The 15,840-nt window shown below is 43.2% G+C and overlaps 1 protein-coding gene across 1 annotated transcript; it reads left to right on the top strand.

Annotated features, from left to right (window-relative positions):
• Positions 1-690: 690 nt before the first annotated feature.
• LOC139156172 (protein phosphatase 1E-like) lies at positions 691-13,792 on the top strand (the record flags this gene model as incomplete). The annotated part of the gene is made up of 4 exons (XM_070731460.1): positions 691-879; positions 6,520-6,663; positions 9,719-9,812; positions 12,720-13,792. Coding segments are annotated over 4 exons (1,500 nt in total), but the record flags the coding sequence as incomplete, so codon positions are not given.
• Positions 13,793-15,840: the final 2,048 nt, after the last annotated feature.

Below are 15,840 nucleotides of genomic sequence, written 5' to 3'. Positions count from 1 at the left end.
TATGTTTTATTTATGTCTGTTTTTTCTCTTCTTTATTTCTTTTTGTCTTTGCTTTTTCTATTCTGTTTTTATTTTGTTTGTTTGTTTGTTTATTGGATTTGTATGCCGCCCCTCTCCGGAGACTCGAGGCGGCTAACAGCAATAATAAGACAGCGTATAACAATAATCCAATACTAAAAACAATTTAAAACCCATTATAATAAAAAGCCAAACATACATATAGACATACCATGCATAAAATTGTGAAGGCCTAGGGGGAAAGAGTATCTCAATTCCCCCATGCCTGCCAGCAGAGGTGGGTTTTAAGTAGCTTACAAAAGGCAAGGAGGGTGGGGGCAATTCTAATCTCTGGAGGGAGTTGGTTCCAGAGGGCCAGGGCCGCCACAGAGAAGGCTCTTCCCCTCGGTCCCGCCAAACGGCAGTTAGTTGACAGGACCCAGAGAAGACTCACTCTGTGGGACCTAACTGGTCGCTGGGATTTGTGCATTTTCTTAGCATTTATAATGTTTATACAAATTTATTGAAAATTTAATGTTGCTGTGTAGTGTTTTCTGTTTGTTTTTTAAAATTCAATAAAAATTGTTTTTAAAAAAATTAAAATAAAGGCCTTCTGCATAACCTGGTTCTGAAGAAGCTGCCGGCACTCGGCTCCTTGTCTCTTTTTGATTTTGCTCCTCTTTCGATTGGCAGGACCAAGGAGAGCAGGCCTATTTTGCCGTGTTCGATGGCCATGGAGGAGTGGACGCTGCCATTTACGCCTCCATTCACCTGCACGTGAATTTGGTGCACCAGGAAGCATTCCAGCATGACCCCGCCGAAGCCCTCTGCAAAGCCTTCCGGGTGACGGACGAACGTTTTGTGCAGAAGGCAGCCAGAGAGGTGAACGGACGTCTCCCGCGGTTGAGCGAACGGGCAGGGGCTGGGATTCTGAAACCGGTCCTGTTTTAAGATTGGACTGAGTCTAGAACAGGGGTGTCAAAATCGCGACCACAGGGTGTCACGTGATGTATTGCAACTCTCCCCTTCGCTAAACCAGGGGTGGGCATGGCCAGTGTGTGACACACCCAATCTGTAGGCTAGAAGTTTGACATCCCTGGTCTAGAACCTCTGCTCCGTTCTTGGAAACATATAAACATAGAAGATTAACGGCAGAAAAAGGCCTCATGGTTCATCTAGTCTGCCCTTATACTATTTCCTGTATTTTATCTTAGGATGGACAGATGTTTATCCCAGGCATGTTTAAATTCAGTGACTGGATTTACCAACTACGTCTGCTGGAAGTTTGTGCCAAGAAGCTACTCCTCTTTCTGTAAAGTAATATTTTCTCATGTTGCTTCTGATCGTTCCCCCAATTAACTTCAGATTGTGTCCCCTTGTTCTTGTGTTCACTTTCCTATTAAAAACACTTCCCTCCTGGACCTTATATAACCCTTTCACATATTTAAATGTTTCGATCATGTCCCCCCTTTTCCTTCTGGCCTCCAGACTATACAGATTGAGTTCATGAAGTCTTTCCTGATACGTTTTATGCTTAAGACCTTCCACCATTCTTGTAGCCCGTCTTTGGACCCGTTCAATTTTGTCAATAACTTTTTGTAGGTGAGGTCTCCAGAACTGAACACATTATCTACTATATAAACTGTATGTGTATGTACATACACACACATGCTCAGCTCTTCTAAAATTATACACATTCAACCTCGTCTACTGTGATAGGAAAAACATACTCAGAGCCCAGAAGGAAAAAAAAGAAGAAAAAAAAAACTTTTTCTACCGGTTCTACATACCTGACTGTACCCGTAGGAAGCCCATTACTGAATGCGATGTTGTAACAGTTGTTAAGTATGAAAAATGGTCATAAGTCACGTTTTTCAGTGCCACTGTAACTTCCAACAGTCACTAAGCAGAAATGTTTGTAAGTCTACAATCACCTGTAGTTGTTATCTGCCAGTATCTGATTTACAGTATTTTCCTCCGAGCCAGAAACCTACCTGCAATTTGAAGCATGGAGCACAGAGAGAACGGAAGGATAATTTTTGCGGTTCTGAACTTTATAATTTGTTCGAAAACAATTTGAAGATGAATTCAGTCTCTTTCAAAGCAATTTTTTTCATTTTCCTGTCTCGGAACCTTCTTTAATGACAAACACTAGTGCCTTCATCAAAGGAAACAAATATTAATTTTGAAGAGATAGTCAAGCTGGTTGCAAAAGAACTGCTGTGGAATCCTATTTCATTGGGGAAAACCCATATGCAAAATAGAGAAAGAAATCATATAATTCCGTTTTGGCGAACTGATCTCACCCTGGCCTTTATAAAGTGGCTCTAGAAATATTTCCTGTTCTGAGAAAATCCCTAAAGCTTTGCTTTTGCCTGGAGCAGAATCTATTTTGGATGGCTTTGATCACCGCAAAGCTGATAGACTTTTCTGCTGTCTGCTCCTTTAATAGAAAAAACGAGCAAATTAACTGTTCGTATTAACAGTTGCTGATTTGGTACATAGCCACTGATGCTCTCAATTTTTTTCTTCCCTTTGCCCCGGGCGTTGAAGGTTTCCAACTCAGAACTGCATGTCAGTATTTCAAACAGCTTGGTAAAAATCTTTATTGCTTGCGCCGGCTTCAAAAATATATAAGTAGGATGCTTGGCTGCATAGCTAGAGGTATAACAAGCAGGAAGAGGGAGATTATGATCCCGCTATATAGAGTGCTGGTGAGACCACATTTGGAAGACTGTGTTCAGTTCTGGAGACCTCACCTACAAAAAGATATTGACAAAATTGAACGGGTCCAAAGACGGGCTACAAGAATGGTGGAAGGTCTTAAGCATAAAACGTATCAGGAAAGACTTCATGGACTCAATCTGTATAGTCTGGAGGGCAGAAGGAAAAGGGGGGACATGATCGAAGCATTTAAATATGTCAAAGGGTTAAATAAGGTTCAGGAGGGAAGTGTTTTTAATAGGAAAGTGAACACAAGAACAAAGGGACACAATCTGAAGTTAGTTGGGGGAAAGATCAAAGGCAACATGAGAAAATATTATTTGACTGAAAGAGTAGTAGATCCTTGGAATAAACTTCCAGCAGACGTGGTTGGTAAATCCACAGTAACTGAATTTAAACATGCCTGGGATAAACATATATCCATCCTAAGATAAAATACAGAAAATAGTATAAGGGCAGACTAGATGGACCATGAGGTCTTTTTCTGCCGTCAGACTTCTATGTTTCTATGTTTCTATATTGATCTGCACAGGTAGTCCTCGTCTTACGATGATGATGGAGTCCAAAACTTCTGTTGCTGAACCAGACAGTTAGGTGAATTTGTGCTCCATTTTTACCCAGTTTTTCTTGCCATGGTTGTTAAGTGACTTGCTGCACTTGTTTCAGTTAGGAAGGTGGTTAATTCAATCTGGCTTCTGTTCTGCCAGGCTCTCTGATAGGAGCCTCCCAAAAATTCAAGGATACAAATTTCAGACACACACACACACGTTTGAAAATTCAAAACAATGTTCTTTATCACAAAAGTCAAAATAAACTAAGCACTCTTTTTGTATTGCAAAGAGCACTCTTCCCAAAACAACCAGATAGTCTGTACAATGTCCCTTAAGCAATCATTAAGTACTTAGCCAGCAGCTGTGGAGAAACTTCACACCCCTTCTTCTTCCAACGAAGTGAGACACACACACACACACACACTGCTCTGCTTTGTTTTCCAAGGCGTGAAAAAGCAACAAAGTCCAGCACACAAGATTCCTGACGAAACGGCAACAGATATTCTTCCACAATGGCCAAACCCACATGCTGCTATTTATAGCAGCAGCCCTAATTACTGGAGCCCCACCCAAACACAGGTGGCCTCCCTTATTTCCTGTAATACGTTCTTACTTGTTCTCTCTTACGCATAATTCATAATTTTGCGTGGGTCCAAAATGTCATCATCTGAAGCTATAGAAGATAAGGGAGATTGACTGCCTTGGCTGTGTGCCAAGCCCTCCTCTGCCGAGTCACTCCCACCTTCTTCTTCATCCGAGGAAACTAAACTCTGACCTGATTCTGTCGGCAATAACACAGGCTTGTGACATGTTGAATTTTCCCCTGCATCCACCTCCCCATTCCCTGGGTCAGGAGCTGGGCCAGAGCCAACCACAACAGCTTCCCCATCGATTTTGCTCATTGGAACGTCGCAAAGGGGGATCACGTGACCCCCACCCCCACCCCCCCGGGACGCTGCAACCACCAGAAATAGGAGTCGCTTTGCCTGAATTTTGAACCCCTGTCCATGGGGGATGCTGCGGTGGTCGTAAGTGTGAAAAACGGTCCTCAAGTCTCTTTTTCCACTTCCATTGTAACTTTGAACTGTCACTAAGTGAACTGTTTTAAATCAAGGACTTTCTGGAACACAAAGAAGCTGGTTTACGTTCTGTTTTTCCAACTGTGGGGTTGGTCAGTTTTATGTCAGAAGAGCCCAAACTATAATATTGATAAAATTGAATGGGTCCAAAGAAGGGCTACAAGAATGGTGGAAGGTCTTAAGCATAAAACGTATCAGGAAAGACTTCATGAACTCCATCTGTATAATCTGGAGGACAGAAGGAAAAGGGGGGGACATGATAGAAACATTTAAATACGTTAAAGGGTTAAATAAGGTTCAGGAGGGAAGTGTTTTTAATAGGAGAGTGAACACAAGAACAAGGGGACACAATCTGAAGTTAGTTGGGGGAAAGATCAGAAGCAACATGAGAAAATATTATTTGACTGAAAGAGTAGTAGATCCTTGGAACAAACTTCCAGCAGACGTGGTTGGTAAATCCACAGTAACTGAATTTAAACATGCCTGGGATAAACATCTATCCATCTTAAGATAAAATACAGGAAATCGTATAAGGGCAGAGTAGATGGACCAGGAGGTTTTTTTCTCCCGTCAATCTTCTATGTTTCTATGTGTCAGAGTTCCAAATAGCATTAGAAACTAAATTGGAGTCCGAGGCAGAGAATTCCTCAAAGTTCCAATTTATTAACAGAGCCTTGTTGGCATATCTGTGAGAAACCCAAATTTGAAATCCCATGGGTTTCTCCACCTAGTTGAAAGTTCATCCCCTTGTTCCCACACCCATAAGTTCATACATTGACAGCAGTTTCCTTCATGCCAACGTATCCGTTGCTCCCATCAACTTCCGAGCAGGTGTCAAACAAAGGATGACCTTGAGAATCTAGGAGAAATTTGTTATGGCTACATCTCTGCATCACTCATGCCGCAGCCCCTCCCAAATTCCCACAACAGAATACAGTGGTACCTCTAGTTACGAACTTAATTCGTTCCGTGACCGGTTTCGTATGAAGAAGCAAGAATTAATGTAATAGCAAATAATGCATGCGAACCCATCCCAAAAGTCATTGCCCTCTTCTGACTACCTGTTCTGTCGGGCTCTCTGGTAGACTCCTCCTAAAAATTCACAGGTACAAATTTCAGACACACACACGTTTGAAAATTCAAAACAATGTTCTTTATAATGAAAATGCACTTAACCTAAGCCCTCTTTTGGTATAGCGAAGAGCACTGGTCTCCAAACAAACTGGTAATTTGTACAAGTCCCTTATCAGTTCTGAGATACTTAGCTTGCAGCTGTGAGGCAATTCATAGTCCTTCTTTCACAAAGTGAAACACACTTTGCTCTGGTTTAGTTTCAAAGCAGGGAAAAATCAGCACACAAAAGGTCAAAGTCAGCAAAGCAGGCACGAAACACAACGATCAGATAATCCTCCACAATGGCCAAACCCACAGGCTGCTATTTATAGCAGCCTCACTAATTACCACAGCTCCACCCAACCACAGGTGGCCTCATTTTCTTTGATAATAATCTCTCAGTTGTTGCTGCCTATGCATCGCTCTCCGCATGCGTGGCTGTATCATTAACTCTTTTTCTGAATCCAAGGAGGAGCTAGATAATTGATCTCCTTCTGAGCTGTCTGCCCCACTCTCCTCCTCCCTGTCACTCATGTCTTCTTGGTCAGAGGAGCCTTCATCAGCAGATTCCACCGGGGGCAAAACAGGCCTGCAGCATGTGGATGTCTCCCCCACATCCACAGTCCTTGGGGCAGCAGCTGGGCCAGAGCTAACGCCCCGAGATGAACACAGGAAGTGGCCGACCAAAGGGTAGAGACAAAGGATGCTGGAAACAATAGAAAATGAATCACGGGGACAAAAAGAAAACAGGTCAATGACTCAGTCACCTGGCGCACTCTGAGAGACTCGCTCATGCGTTATGCGTAATGGCGCTGGCCGGGAAATTTTCCCAGGCTCAGGTTCGTAAATGGAAAATGGTTTGTGAGAAGAGGCAAAAAAAATCTTGAACACCCGGTTCGTATCTAGAAAGGTTCGTAAGTAGAGGCATTTGTAGGTAGAGGTACCACTGTACATTCTAAGCATGATATGTGACAACTGAAGTGATGGTTTCGGCCTGACGCTTACGTTTCCATTATCTCAAGTGTGCCCTAACGACGGTTGTTTTCTCTTCCCAGAGCTTGCGATGTGGCACCACAGGTGTTGTGACGTTCATCCGAGGGAACATGTTGTACGTGGCCTGGCTGGGAGACTCTCAAGTCATGCTCGTGAAAAGGGGCCAGGCGGTAGAACTGATGAAGCCTCATAAACCAGACCGGGAGGTGAGTCCACTCTAGGACTACAAAACCCCTCGCAGAATATGGAGGCTCGGCTGATATACTGTTCTTGTGTTTTAATATTTTACTGTACACTGCCCAGAATCCCCTCTGTGAGGTAAGATGGGCGGTTCCAAAGTGTGGGATAATGACAGATAGATGATAGACAGACAGATGTAGACAGATATAGAGTGATAGATTGGGAAAGAAGTAGGAGGTACTAAGTAACAAAGGATTTAGGGGTATTGATTTCTGACAGTCTCAAAATGGGTGAACAGTGCAGTCAGGCGATAGGGAAAGCAAGTAGGATGCTTGGCTGCATAGCTAGAGGTATAACAAGCAGGAAGAGGGAGATTGTCATCCCTTTATATAGAGCGCTGGTGAGACCACATTTGGAATACTGTGTTCAATTACAAAAAGATATTGACAAAATTGAACGGGTCCAAAGACGGGCTACAAGAATGGTGGAAGGTCTTAAGCATAAAACGTATCAGGAAAGACTTAATGAACTCAATCTGTATAGTCTGGGAGACAGAAGGAAAAGGGGGGACATGACTGAAACATTTAAATATGTTAAAGGGTTAAATAAGGTCCAGGAGGTAAGTGTTTTCAATAGGAAAGTGAACACAAGAACAAGGGGACACAATCTGAAGTTAGTTGGGGGAAAGATCAAAAGCAACATGAGAAAATATTATTTGACTGAAAGAGTAGTAGATCCTTGGAACAAACTTCCAGCAGACATGGTTGGTAAATCCACAGTAACTGAATTTAAACATGCCTGGGATAAACATAGATCCATCCTAAGATAAAATACAGAAAATAGTATAAGGGCAGACTAGATGGACGATGAGGTCTTTTTCTGCCATCAGACTTCTATGTTTCTGTTTCTAAACTAGACAGACAGACAGATGAGAGAGAAAGAAAAAGAGAGAGAGAGAAATGTAGAATGGCTTGGTAGCCTAGTGATGATGCTTGCTTCCCATTTGGAAGGTTGACAGTTCAATCCTAGGTGATGGCAGATGTTTCTCTCCTAGGACGCAAAGGAAAAAAATATCTACTGCGAACCCTGCATGGCATCAGGAAGGGCAGCCGGTCACAGCTCCATCCAGTTGTCCCAATTCCATCCCAAATTAACCCTGCTGTTCTGTTTAGAAAAATTCCCTAATCTTATGTTCCCGGGTCTATTTGACCCGGACTGCAAATTGATCATTTTAGGTACTTATATTTGGTCTTTTTGAAAGCTTTTTTCACCTGGAAACAAGTTTGAATATTTCTGCACACAATGGAATGAAAATTGAACTGAAAAATTAATCCTTATTGGTTTATTTTGCACATAAATGTGCCTCCCCCCCCCCCCGTTTTTGTGAAAGTTTTTTCAATTTATGGATAGTTTTGCTTGCAAAATCCATTCTATTTTACTAAAGTTGGTGTGGGATTGGTAGCTTGAACATTTCTGCACACAATAATATGAAAATTGAAATGATAAAAGTAAATCTTATTGGTTTATTTTGCTGATATAATGTATGCCCCCCCCGTTTCTGCGAAATAGTCTTCACTTTATGGATAGTTTTGTTATCAAAATGCATTCTATTTTACTAAAGTTGGTGTGGGATTTGTAGCTTGAACATTTCTGAACATAATGATATGAAAATTGAACTGGAAAAATTGATGCATATTGGTTTATTTTGCACATAAAGTTATTTCAATTTATATAAAAATTATGCTGTTAATTTCAAACTTACATACTTTTTTTTAGTAAAATGGATTTCTTTCATAAAATTAGTTCTCTGGCTACAATGTGGTTGATTTTCAAAAGGATATTCCAAATATTTCTAGCCAAATATGTATAAAAAGTGACAATAATGGTGGCCTTTTGTGGCAAAAATAAACCAATAAGAACCCTTTTTTTCAGTTCATTTATATTTTTCTTATGTTCAGGATTGTTCAATTTAGTATATCAAACCTTTTGGGGGGAAATTCCTTAGGGATTTGTGGCCTTAAAAAATATAAATTGACACGAAATTCAGAAAGGATGGGGGGAGGGGCTTTTTGATCAAAATAAAAATATAAGTCTCAATTTTTCCAGTTCAATTTTCATATCATTATGTTCATAAATGTTCAAACTAGTTTTCCAGTTGAAAAAGTTTTCAAAAAGATCAAATTCAAGTACCTAAAAAAATCATTTTGGTCCGGGTCTATATGACCCGAACAGAGTAAACATGACTTTTTTTCCCCCCAGAAAAAAATTAGCCCCCACCCCCACAAATATTTTTATGATGATCAGCATTGTTAAATTGAGTAAATGAATGCCTAAGATTTTAAAGAATATTTCGGATTTGGAGAATAAAAAAATAAAAAGTGAAAATGGTTGCAAGCAGCCGAGGGGGGGGAGGCCTTATTTCTGATGTTAAAAAACCAGTAAGAATCATTTTTTTCAGTTCCTTTATATTTTTCTTATATTCAGAAATGTTCAAGCTACCAATCCCACACCAACTTCAGTAAAATAGAATGCATTTTGCAAGCAAAGCTATCCATAAATTGAAAAAACTTTCACAAAAACGGGGGGGGGGGGGGCATGCATTATAGCAGCAAAATAAATCAATAAGATTTACTTTTTTCATTTCAATTTTCATATCATTGTGTGCAGAAATGTTCAGACTCCTTTCCAAGTGAAAAAAGCTTTCAAAAAGACCAAACATAAGCACTTCAAATGAAGAGTTTTCGGTCCAGGCCAGCCCCCCCCCCCCCCCCAAAAAAAAAAAAATTCTCATAGAGAGAACCCCTGAAATGATGAAAAGTCATGAAATTTCAAGTTTCAGATATGCAGGGAAAATGTTTTACAGGGGACTCAAACTTGGCTTCGGGTCACATACGACCCGAACAGAACAGCAGTTAAGGGATTACGGGGTCGTAAAAAAGGAGGGGTTTTTTAAAAGTTAGAAAAGATAAAAAAGATGGTTTGGGATGAACATTTAGGAATATCTGTACTGTAAGAGCTTAATTAGATTCCGTGGCGGCGGCAGGAAGATCAACCAATGGGTGAATTGTCTTCTTGCTTTAGGACGAGAAGAAACGCATTGAGGCCCTTGGAGGCTGCGTGGTCTGGTTTGGCGCCTGGCGAGTCAACGGGAGTCTTTCCGTCTCCAGAGCCATTGGTAGGGGACAAAATGCTACGGGTTGCATCCTTTTGTAATAAATATATAATTGTTCATGTGAATTGCTGAGAGTCAGGAAGTGCTGCAGCCGTAAGTGGGGAAATTGAATGAAAATGCCCACTCGATACTTTTGGAGCTTCGGAAAGCAGTAGAAAAAGGGATTACAAGTGATTGATGGTTTAACGGAGGGGTGTCAAACTCCATTTCATTGAGGGTTGCATCAGGGCTGTTTGACTTCGGGGTAGGGTGTGGGGGGGGATAGCCAGGGTGGGGATGGCCAGCTCTATCTATCTATCTATCTATCTATCTATCTATCTATCTATCTATCTATCTATCTATCTATCTATCTATCTATTATCTATCTATCTATCTATCTATTATCTATCTATCTATCTATCTATCTATTATCTATCTATTATCTATCTATTACCTATCTATCTATCTATCTACTATCTATTATCTATCTATTATCTATCTATCTATCTATTATCTATCTATCTATCATCTATCTATTATCTATCTATCTATCTATCAATCTATTATCTATCTATCTATCTATCTATCTATCTATCTATCTATCTATCTATCTATCTATCTATTATCTATCTATTATCTATCTATCTATCTATCTATCTATCTATCTATCTATCTATCTATCTATCTATCTATCCAATAAATCTATTTATTTATTGGATTTGTATGCCGCCCCTCTCCGCAGACTAGGGGCGGCTAACAACAGTAACAAAACAGTATAATCCAATACTAAAAACAGTTAAAACCCATTATATAAAAAAAACAATCATACGTACAGATATACCATGCATAAAATTGTAAAGGCCTAGGGGGAAAGAGTATCTCAGTTCCCCCATGCCTGGCGGCATAGGTGGGTTTTAAGCAGCTCACGAAAGGCAAGGAGGGTGGGGGCAATTCTAATCTCGGGGGGGAATTGGTTCCAGAGGGCCAGGGCCGCCACAGAGAAGGCTCTTGCCCTGGGTTTCACCAAACGACATTGTTTGGTTGACGGGACCCGGAGAAGACCCACTCTGTGGGACCTAACTGGTCGCTGGGATTCTTGCAGCAGAAGGCGGTCCCTGAGGTAATCTATATCACTTAAACACTCTATGTCACTATCAAAAAGAGGGCTGTGAAAATATTGACTGACCCCTCACATCCTGGACATAAACTGTTTCAACTCCTGCCCTCAATATGTTGCCACAGAGCACTGCACACCAAGGCAACTAAACACAAGAAGAGTTTTTCCCCAAACGCCATCACTCTGCTAAACAAATAATTCCCTCAACACTGTCAAACTATTTACTAAGTCTGTACTACTATTTCTTCTAGTTTTTTCTCATCCTTCCTATCACCCATTTCCTCCCACTTAGGACTGTATGACTGTAACTTGTTGCTTGTATCCTAAGATTTTTATTAATATTGATTGTTTATTTGGCCCCTATGACAATCAAATATTGTTTATTTGACCCCTATGACAATCATTAAGCCATGATTCTTGACAAATGTATCTTTTTTCTTTTATGTACACTGAGATCATATGTACCAAAGACAAATTCCTTGTGTGTCCAATCACACTTGGCCAATAAAGAATTCTATTGTGTCGCAGGCGCCTGTGGGAACTCAAGTGCCTTTGACCCACCTGAGCACCATTTTGAATGGCAGAGGCACCGCGGGCGGGTCCTTCACTGTTTCCAGAATGGCCCCGTGGGCCACATCTAAGAATAGAATAGAATAGAATTCTTTATTGGCCAAGTGTGATGATTGGACACACAAGGAAGTTGTCTTTGGTGCCTATGCTCTCAGTGTACATAAAAGAAAAAGATACATTTGTCAAGAATTATGAGGTAAAAAACAATGATTGTCATAGGGGTCAAATAAGTAATGAAGAAACAACACTAATAAAAATCTTAGGATACAAGCAACAAGTTACAGTCATACACAGTCCTAAGTGGGAGGAAATGGGGGATAGGAATGATGAGAAAAAATTAGTAGAAATATATATACAGTGATACCTCATCTTACAAACTTAATTGGTTCCGGGAGGAGGTTCGTGAGGCGAAAAGTTCGTAAGACGAAACAATGTTTCCCATAGGAATCAATGTAAAATGGATTAATGCGTGCAAGGGGGGAAAAATTGCAAAAACGGCGCTTTGCTGGCCGCCACCGCCCGGCTGTCACCTTTTGAAACAGCCGGGGGGCTTCTCGGTGTTCTCCTGAACCTGAACCCAAAAAGTTCGGCAAAAGTTCGGTTTCGGGAGAACGCCGAGAAGCACCGCCACCCGGCTGTCACCTTTGGAAACAGCCGGGGGGCTTCTCAGCGTTCCCTCGAATGCCAAACCTGGAATTTCGGCAAAAGTTCGGGTTTGGCGTTCAGGTTTGAGAAGCGCCGCCGCCTGGCTGTCACCTTCGCAGAAGAGCCGCAGAGCTGCCGGTCGGGAGGCTCAAACGGAGGTGGGGAATCCCAATAGGGAATTGCACGGGCAGAGCTTTGACGTCACGAAGACGTCCTTCCTGGAGTCCACGTTTCGGCTGGCCAGGAAGGACGTCTCCGTGACATCAAAGCTCCTCCCATCGAATTCCCTATTGGGATTCCCCACCTCCGTTTGAGCCTCCCGACCCGCCAAGAAGCCCCGCGGCTCTTCTGCAAAGGTGACAGCCGGGCAGCAGCGCTTCTTGGCGGCCTCCCAAACCTGAACGCCAAACCTGAACTTTTGCCGAACTTCTGGGTTCGGCATTCGCGGCGGCGAGTTCATAAGGCGAAAAAAGTTCGTAAGAAGAGGCACAAAAATCCCGAACCCCAGGTTCGTATCTCGAAAAGTTCGTGAGATGAGGGGTTCGTATCACGAGGTACTGCTGTATATATATTGTTTTGTTTTTGTCTCACTGTTTCAGGTGATGCAGAGCACAAGCCTTACATCTGTGGAGAAGCGGATTCTGGATCCACAGTGATGGATGGGTCGGAGGACTACCTCATTCTGGCCTGCGATGGCTTCTACGACACGGTGAACCCGGACGAGGCGGTGAAAGTGGTGGCCGACCACCTGAAGGAGAACAACGGGGACAGCAGCATGGTAGCCCACAAGTTGGTGGCTTCTGCTCGAGACGCCGGCTCCAGCGACAACATCACTGTCATTGTGGTCTTTCTCAGGGATATGAGCGCCGCCGTCAGCGTCAGTGAGGAATCCGAGTGGACTGAGAACTCTTTCCAAGGAGGGCAAGAGGACAGCGGCGATGACAAAGAGAACCAGGGAGATTGCAAGAGACAGTGGCCTCAGCACCAGGTCTCGGCGCCTGCCGATTTGGGCTATGACGGCAGAGTGGATTCCTTCACGGACAGAACTACCTTGAGCGCAGGTTCTGCCGTCAACGTCTTGGAAGACCCCAGCTGCTTAGACCTGAGGAAAACGGAAGCGGGCAAAATCCACAGTGCCAAACGCCTTTCTCCGGATCAGGTCTTCAGCGCCGGCGTACCAAAGAGGGCGATTTTGAGTCAAGGCGTTTTGGGAGACGGCAAGGGACGGGACGGCGCTTCTCCCCAGCGGCAGAATGCACTCCGGGGTTCTGTGAACGTGGGCTCTCCAAGCCCAGGGGATTGCAGCGTGGTGTTGGTGGAGGCCCCAATTCCCACCGGGCCCGAAGGCCTGTGGTTCAAGTCGTGGGGGAGAAAAGCTTCCATTTTCTCACACTTTTATTTCTGCGACCCCAAGCGGTGGCAACGGTTAGCGAGACTGAAGCCGAAGCTCAATGGGCTTCTCTTTGAGCAGAAGTCCCTTTTCTGCCCGGAAGGTTTAACCCTCTACTCAACCAACCACCTAAATGGCCGTAGGAACAAGTTCCTAAGAAGCCATCCTGGGCACGTTTCCCTTGGTTGTCATCAAGGTCACGGCGAGAGTATTTTCTTGATGTTAAGGCCAAGTCCCTGTATACCGCCAGACCCGTGGCTGCTGTGGAGTTGTAAAAAGTAACACCTTCCCTCCTTTGTATTTTACTTCTTTTATTTCCCCCTCTTCTTCTTCTTCTTCAGTAGGCTAGACATTCACAGAATTAGAAGTAATTTGGAGGGAGCGTTTCAGAATTAGGATACCACGGAAGGCTCTGCTCATGTACATACATCCTGGGAACCAAACAAGTGTTTGTCTCCAAAAATTGGGGGGAAACCCCCCCCCACAAGGATTGGCATACCAGTCTCTCTAGCAACTTCGTGGACACATTCAGTCTCTCTCTTTCATGTACAAACAGCACACTCACATAGATCTGTATGTACTCTTTATGTAGTAGCTTCATCTCTTCGTGGGAACTGGATATCCTTACGGACTCACTGGACAAGACAGGAAAGTGCCATTTAAAAAAGAATTTGCAAAAAAAGAGAGAGAGAGAGAGAAACCCGTTATGAGAGAAGTCTACGGAGCAATGTTTTCAGAAAGACTTTCTAGAAGCGATGTGGGTTGGGTTTTTGGTGGCGTTTTTGTAAGTGGCGGAGAGGAGGAAGTAGGGAGGCGTATGAGGAATCCTTGGGGGACTGGGCTTCTTTAATCTGGTAAAGCAAAAATTACGTTATCAGGTCGTTTTGCAGGTTCGTTGTTAAAAAGCCATAGGGGAGGTTCAATCTAGCACCTGGGCCCTCCCGACCCTTCAGATGCAGTTCGAGAGATCTATTCAATCTTTTAATTTTTTGTTCCTCCCATTGAGAATATGGGGCAAGGAGAAGCAATGCTATGCTAAGATTTTGTAGCTTTTTTTTTTTTTGCCGCTAAAATTGAAACGATAATGAAATCATGGTTAACTTGTTTGGGGAGGTTCTGGGGAGGGAGGTGTTCTTTAATGACAGCTCGGCCTTTTAAACAGGGGTGGGGGCAAAGTAATACAGTAATGCTTAAACAGTTTTAAGATTTATCATCATTTTGCGGCTGATTCACGCCGCCACGCTCTCTTTCCCAGTCCTTTTTATCTCAGGTGTCAAACTGATGTAAAAATCGGTTCAGATACAAGTCACGCTGTCCTATTGAAAACTCATTTAAACCGCCAATTTGTCATCAGTTCTGCTTTCCCAGGTAAGAAGTTGTGATCCTCTTTTTTTTTTTTTTTTAAAAGAAATAATCGCGTGTCAGAAATGTTTTCGCTCCAATTGCTTGCATGTTTCAACTGAAGAGGCTGTAAGAATAGAAAATGAAGACAAACCAGGAATGTCCAGAGTAGCTGGAAACATAATCACAAGAAATAAAGTATGAACGTGGCCATCTACTCTAGCAACATTAGAAAAAGGATGTAAAATTTTGGAGATTTAAATCTGCCAGTTAGAGGTTCCGGGTGAGAGTATGAGGATTGCCTTCCATTTGTTATTTTAACCCCGATGAATAAAATATTCTTGAAATAAACACTAATTTTCACATAAACTAAGTAGCTGGGATGTAACAGAATAAAGCATGTCTTTTAGATACTTAAAATATTCAGCAAACCGCTTACACTACCTTAAAAAACTCACAAAAATTCCACAATACAGTGATCCCTCCATTATCGCGAGGGTTCCATTCCAGGACCCCTCGCGATAATTGATTTTTCGCGATGTAGGGTTCCGGAAGTAAAAACACCATCTGCGCATGCGCACCCTTTTTTTTCATGGCCGCGCATGCGCAGATGGTGGGGTTTGCGTGTGGGCGGCGGGGAAGACCCAGGGAAGGTTCCTTCGGCTGCCCAGCAGCTGATCTGCTCGGTAGCGCAGCAGCAGCGAGGAGCCGAAGATCGGGGTTTCCCAGCCGCCCATGCAAAGGGGAAACCCCGATCTTCGGCTCCTCGCTGCTGCTGCGCTACCGAGCAGATCAGCTGCTGGGCAGCCGAAGGAACCTTCCCTGGGTCTTCCCCGCCGCCTCGGCTCCTCGCTGATGCCCGCCTGCCGTTTGCCGCTCGCCCGTTCACCCGCCCACCCGCTGTTTGCCGCTCGCCCATTCACCCGCCCACCCGCTGTTTGCCGCTTGCCCGTTCACCCGCCCGCCCACCGCTTGCCCGTTCACCCGCC

This window comes from Erythrolamprus reginae, unplaced genomic scaffold, assembly GCF_031021105.1.
Source record: "Erythrolamprus reginae isolate rEryReg1 unplaced genomic scaffold, rEryReg1.hap1 scaffold_371, whole genome shotgun sequence".
NCBI lineage: Eukaryota > Metazoa > Chordata > Lepidosauria > Squamata > Dipsadidae > Erythrolamprus > Erythrolamprus reginae.
This window is presented reverse-complemented; position numbering and strand designations above follow the sequence as displayed.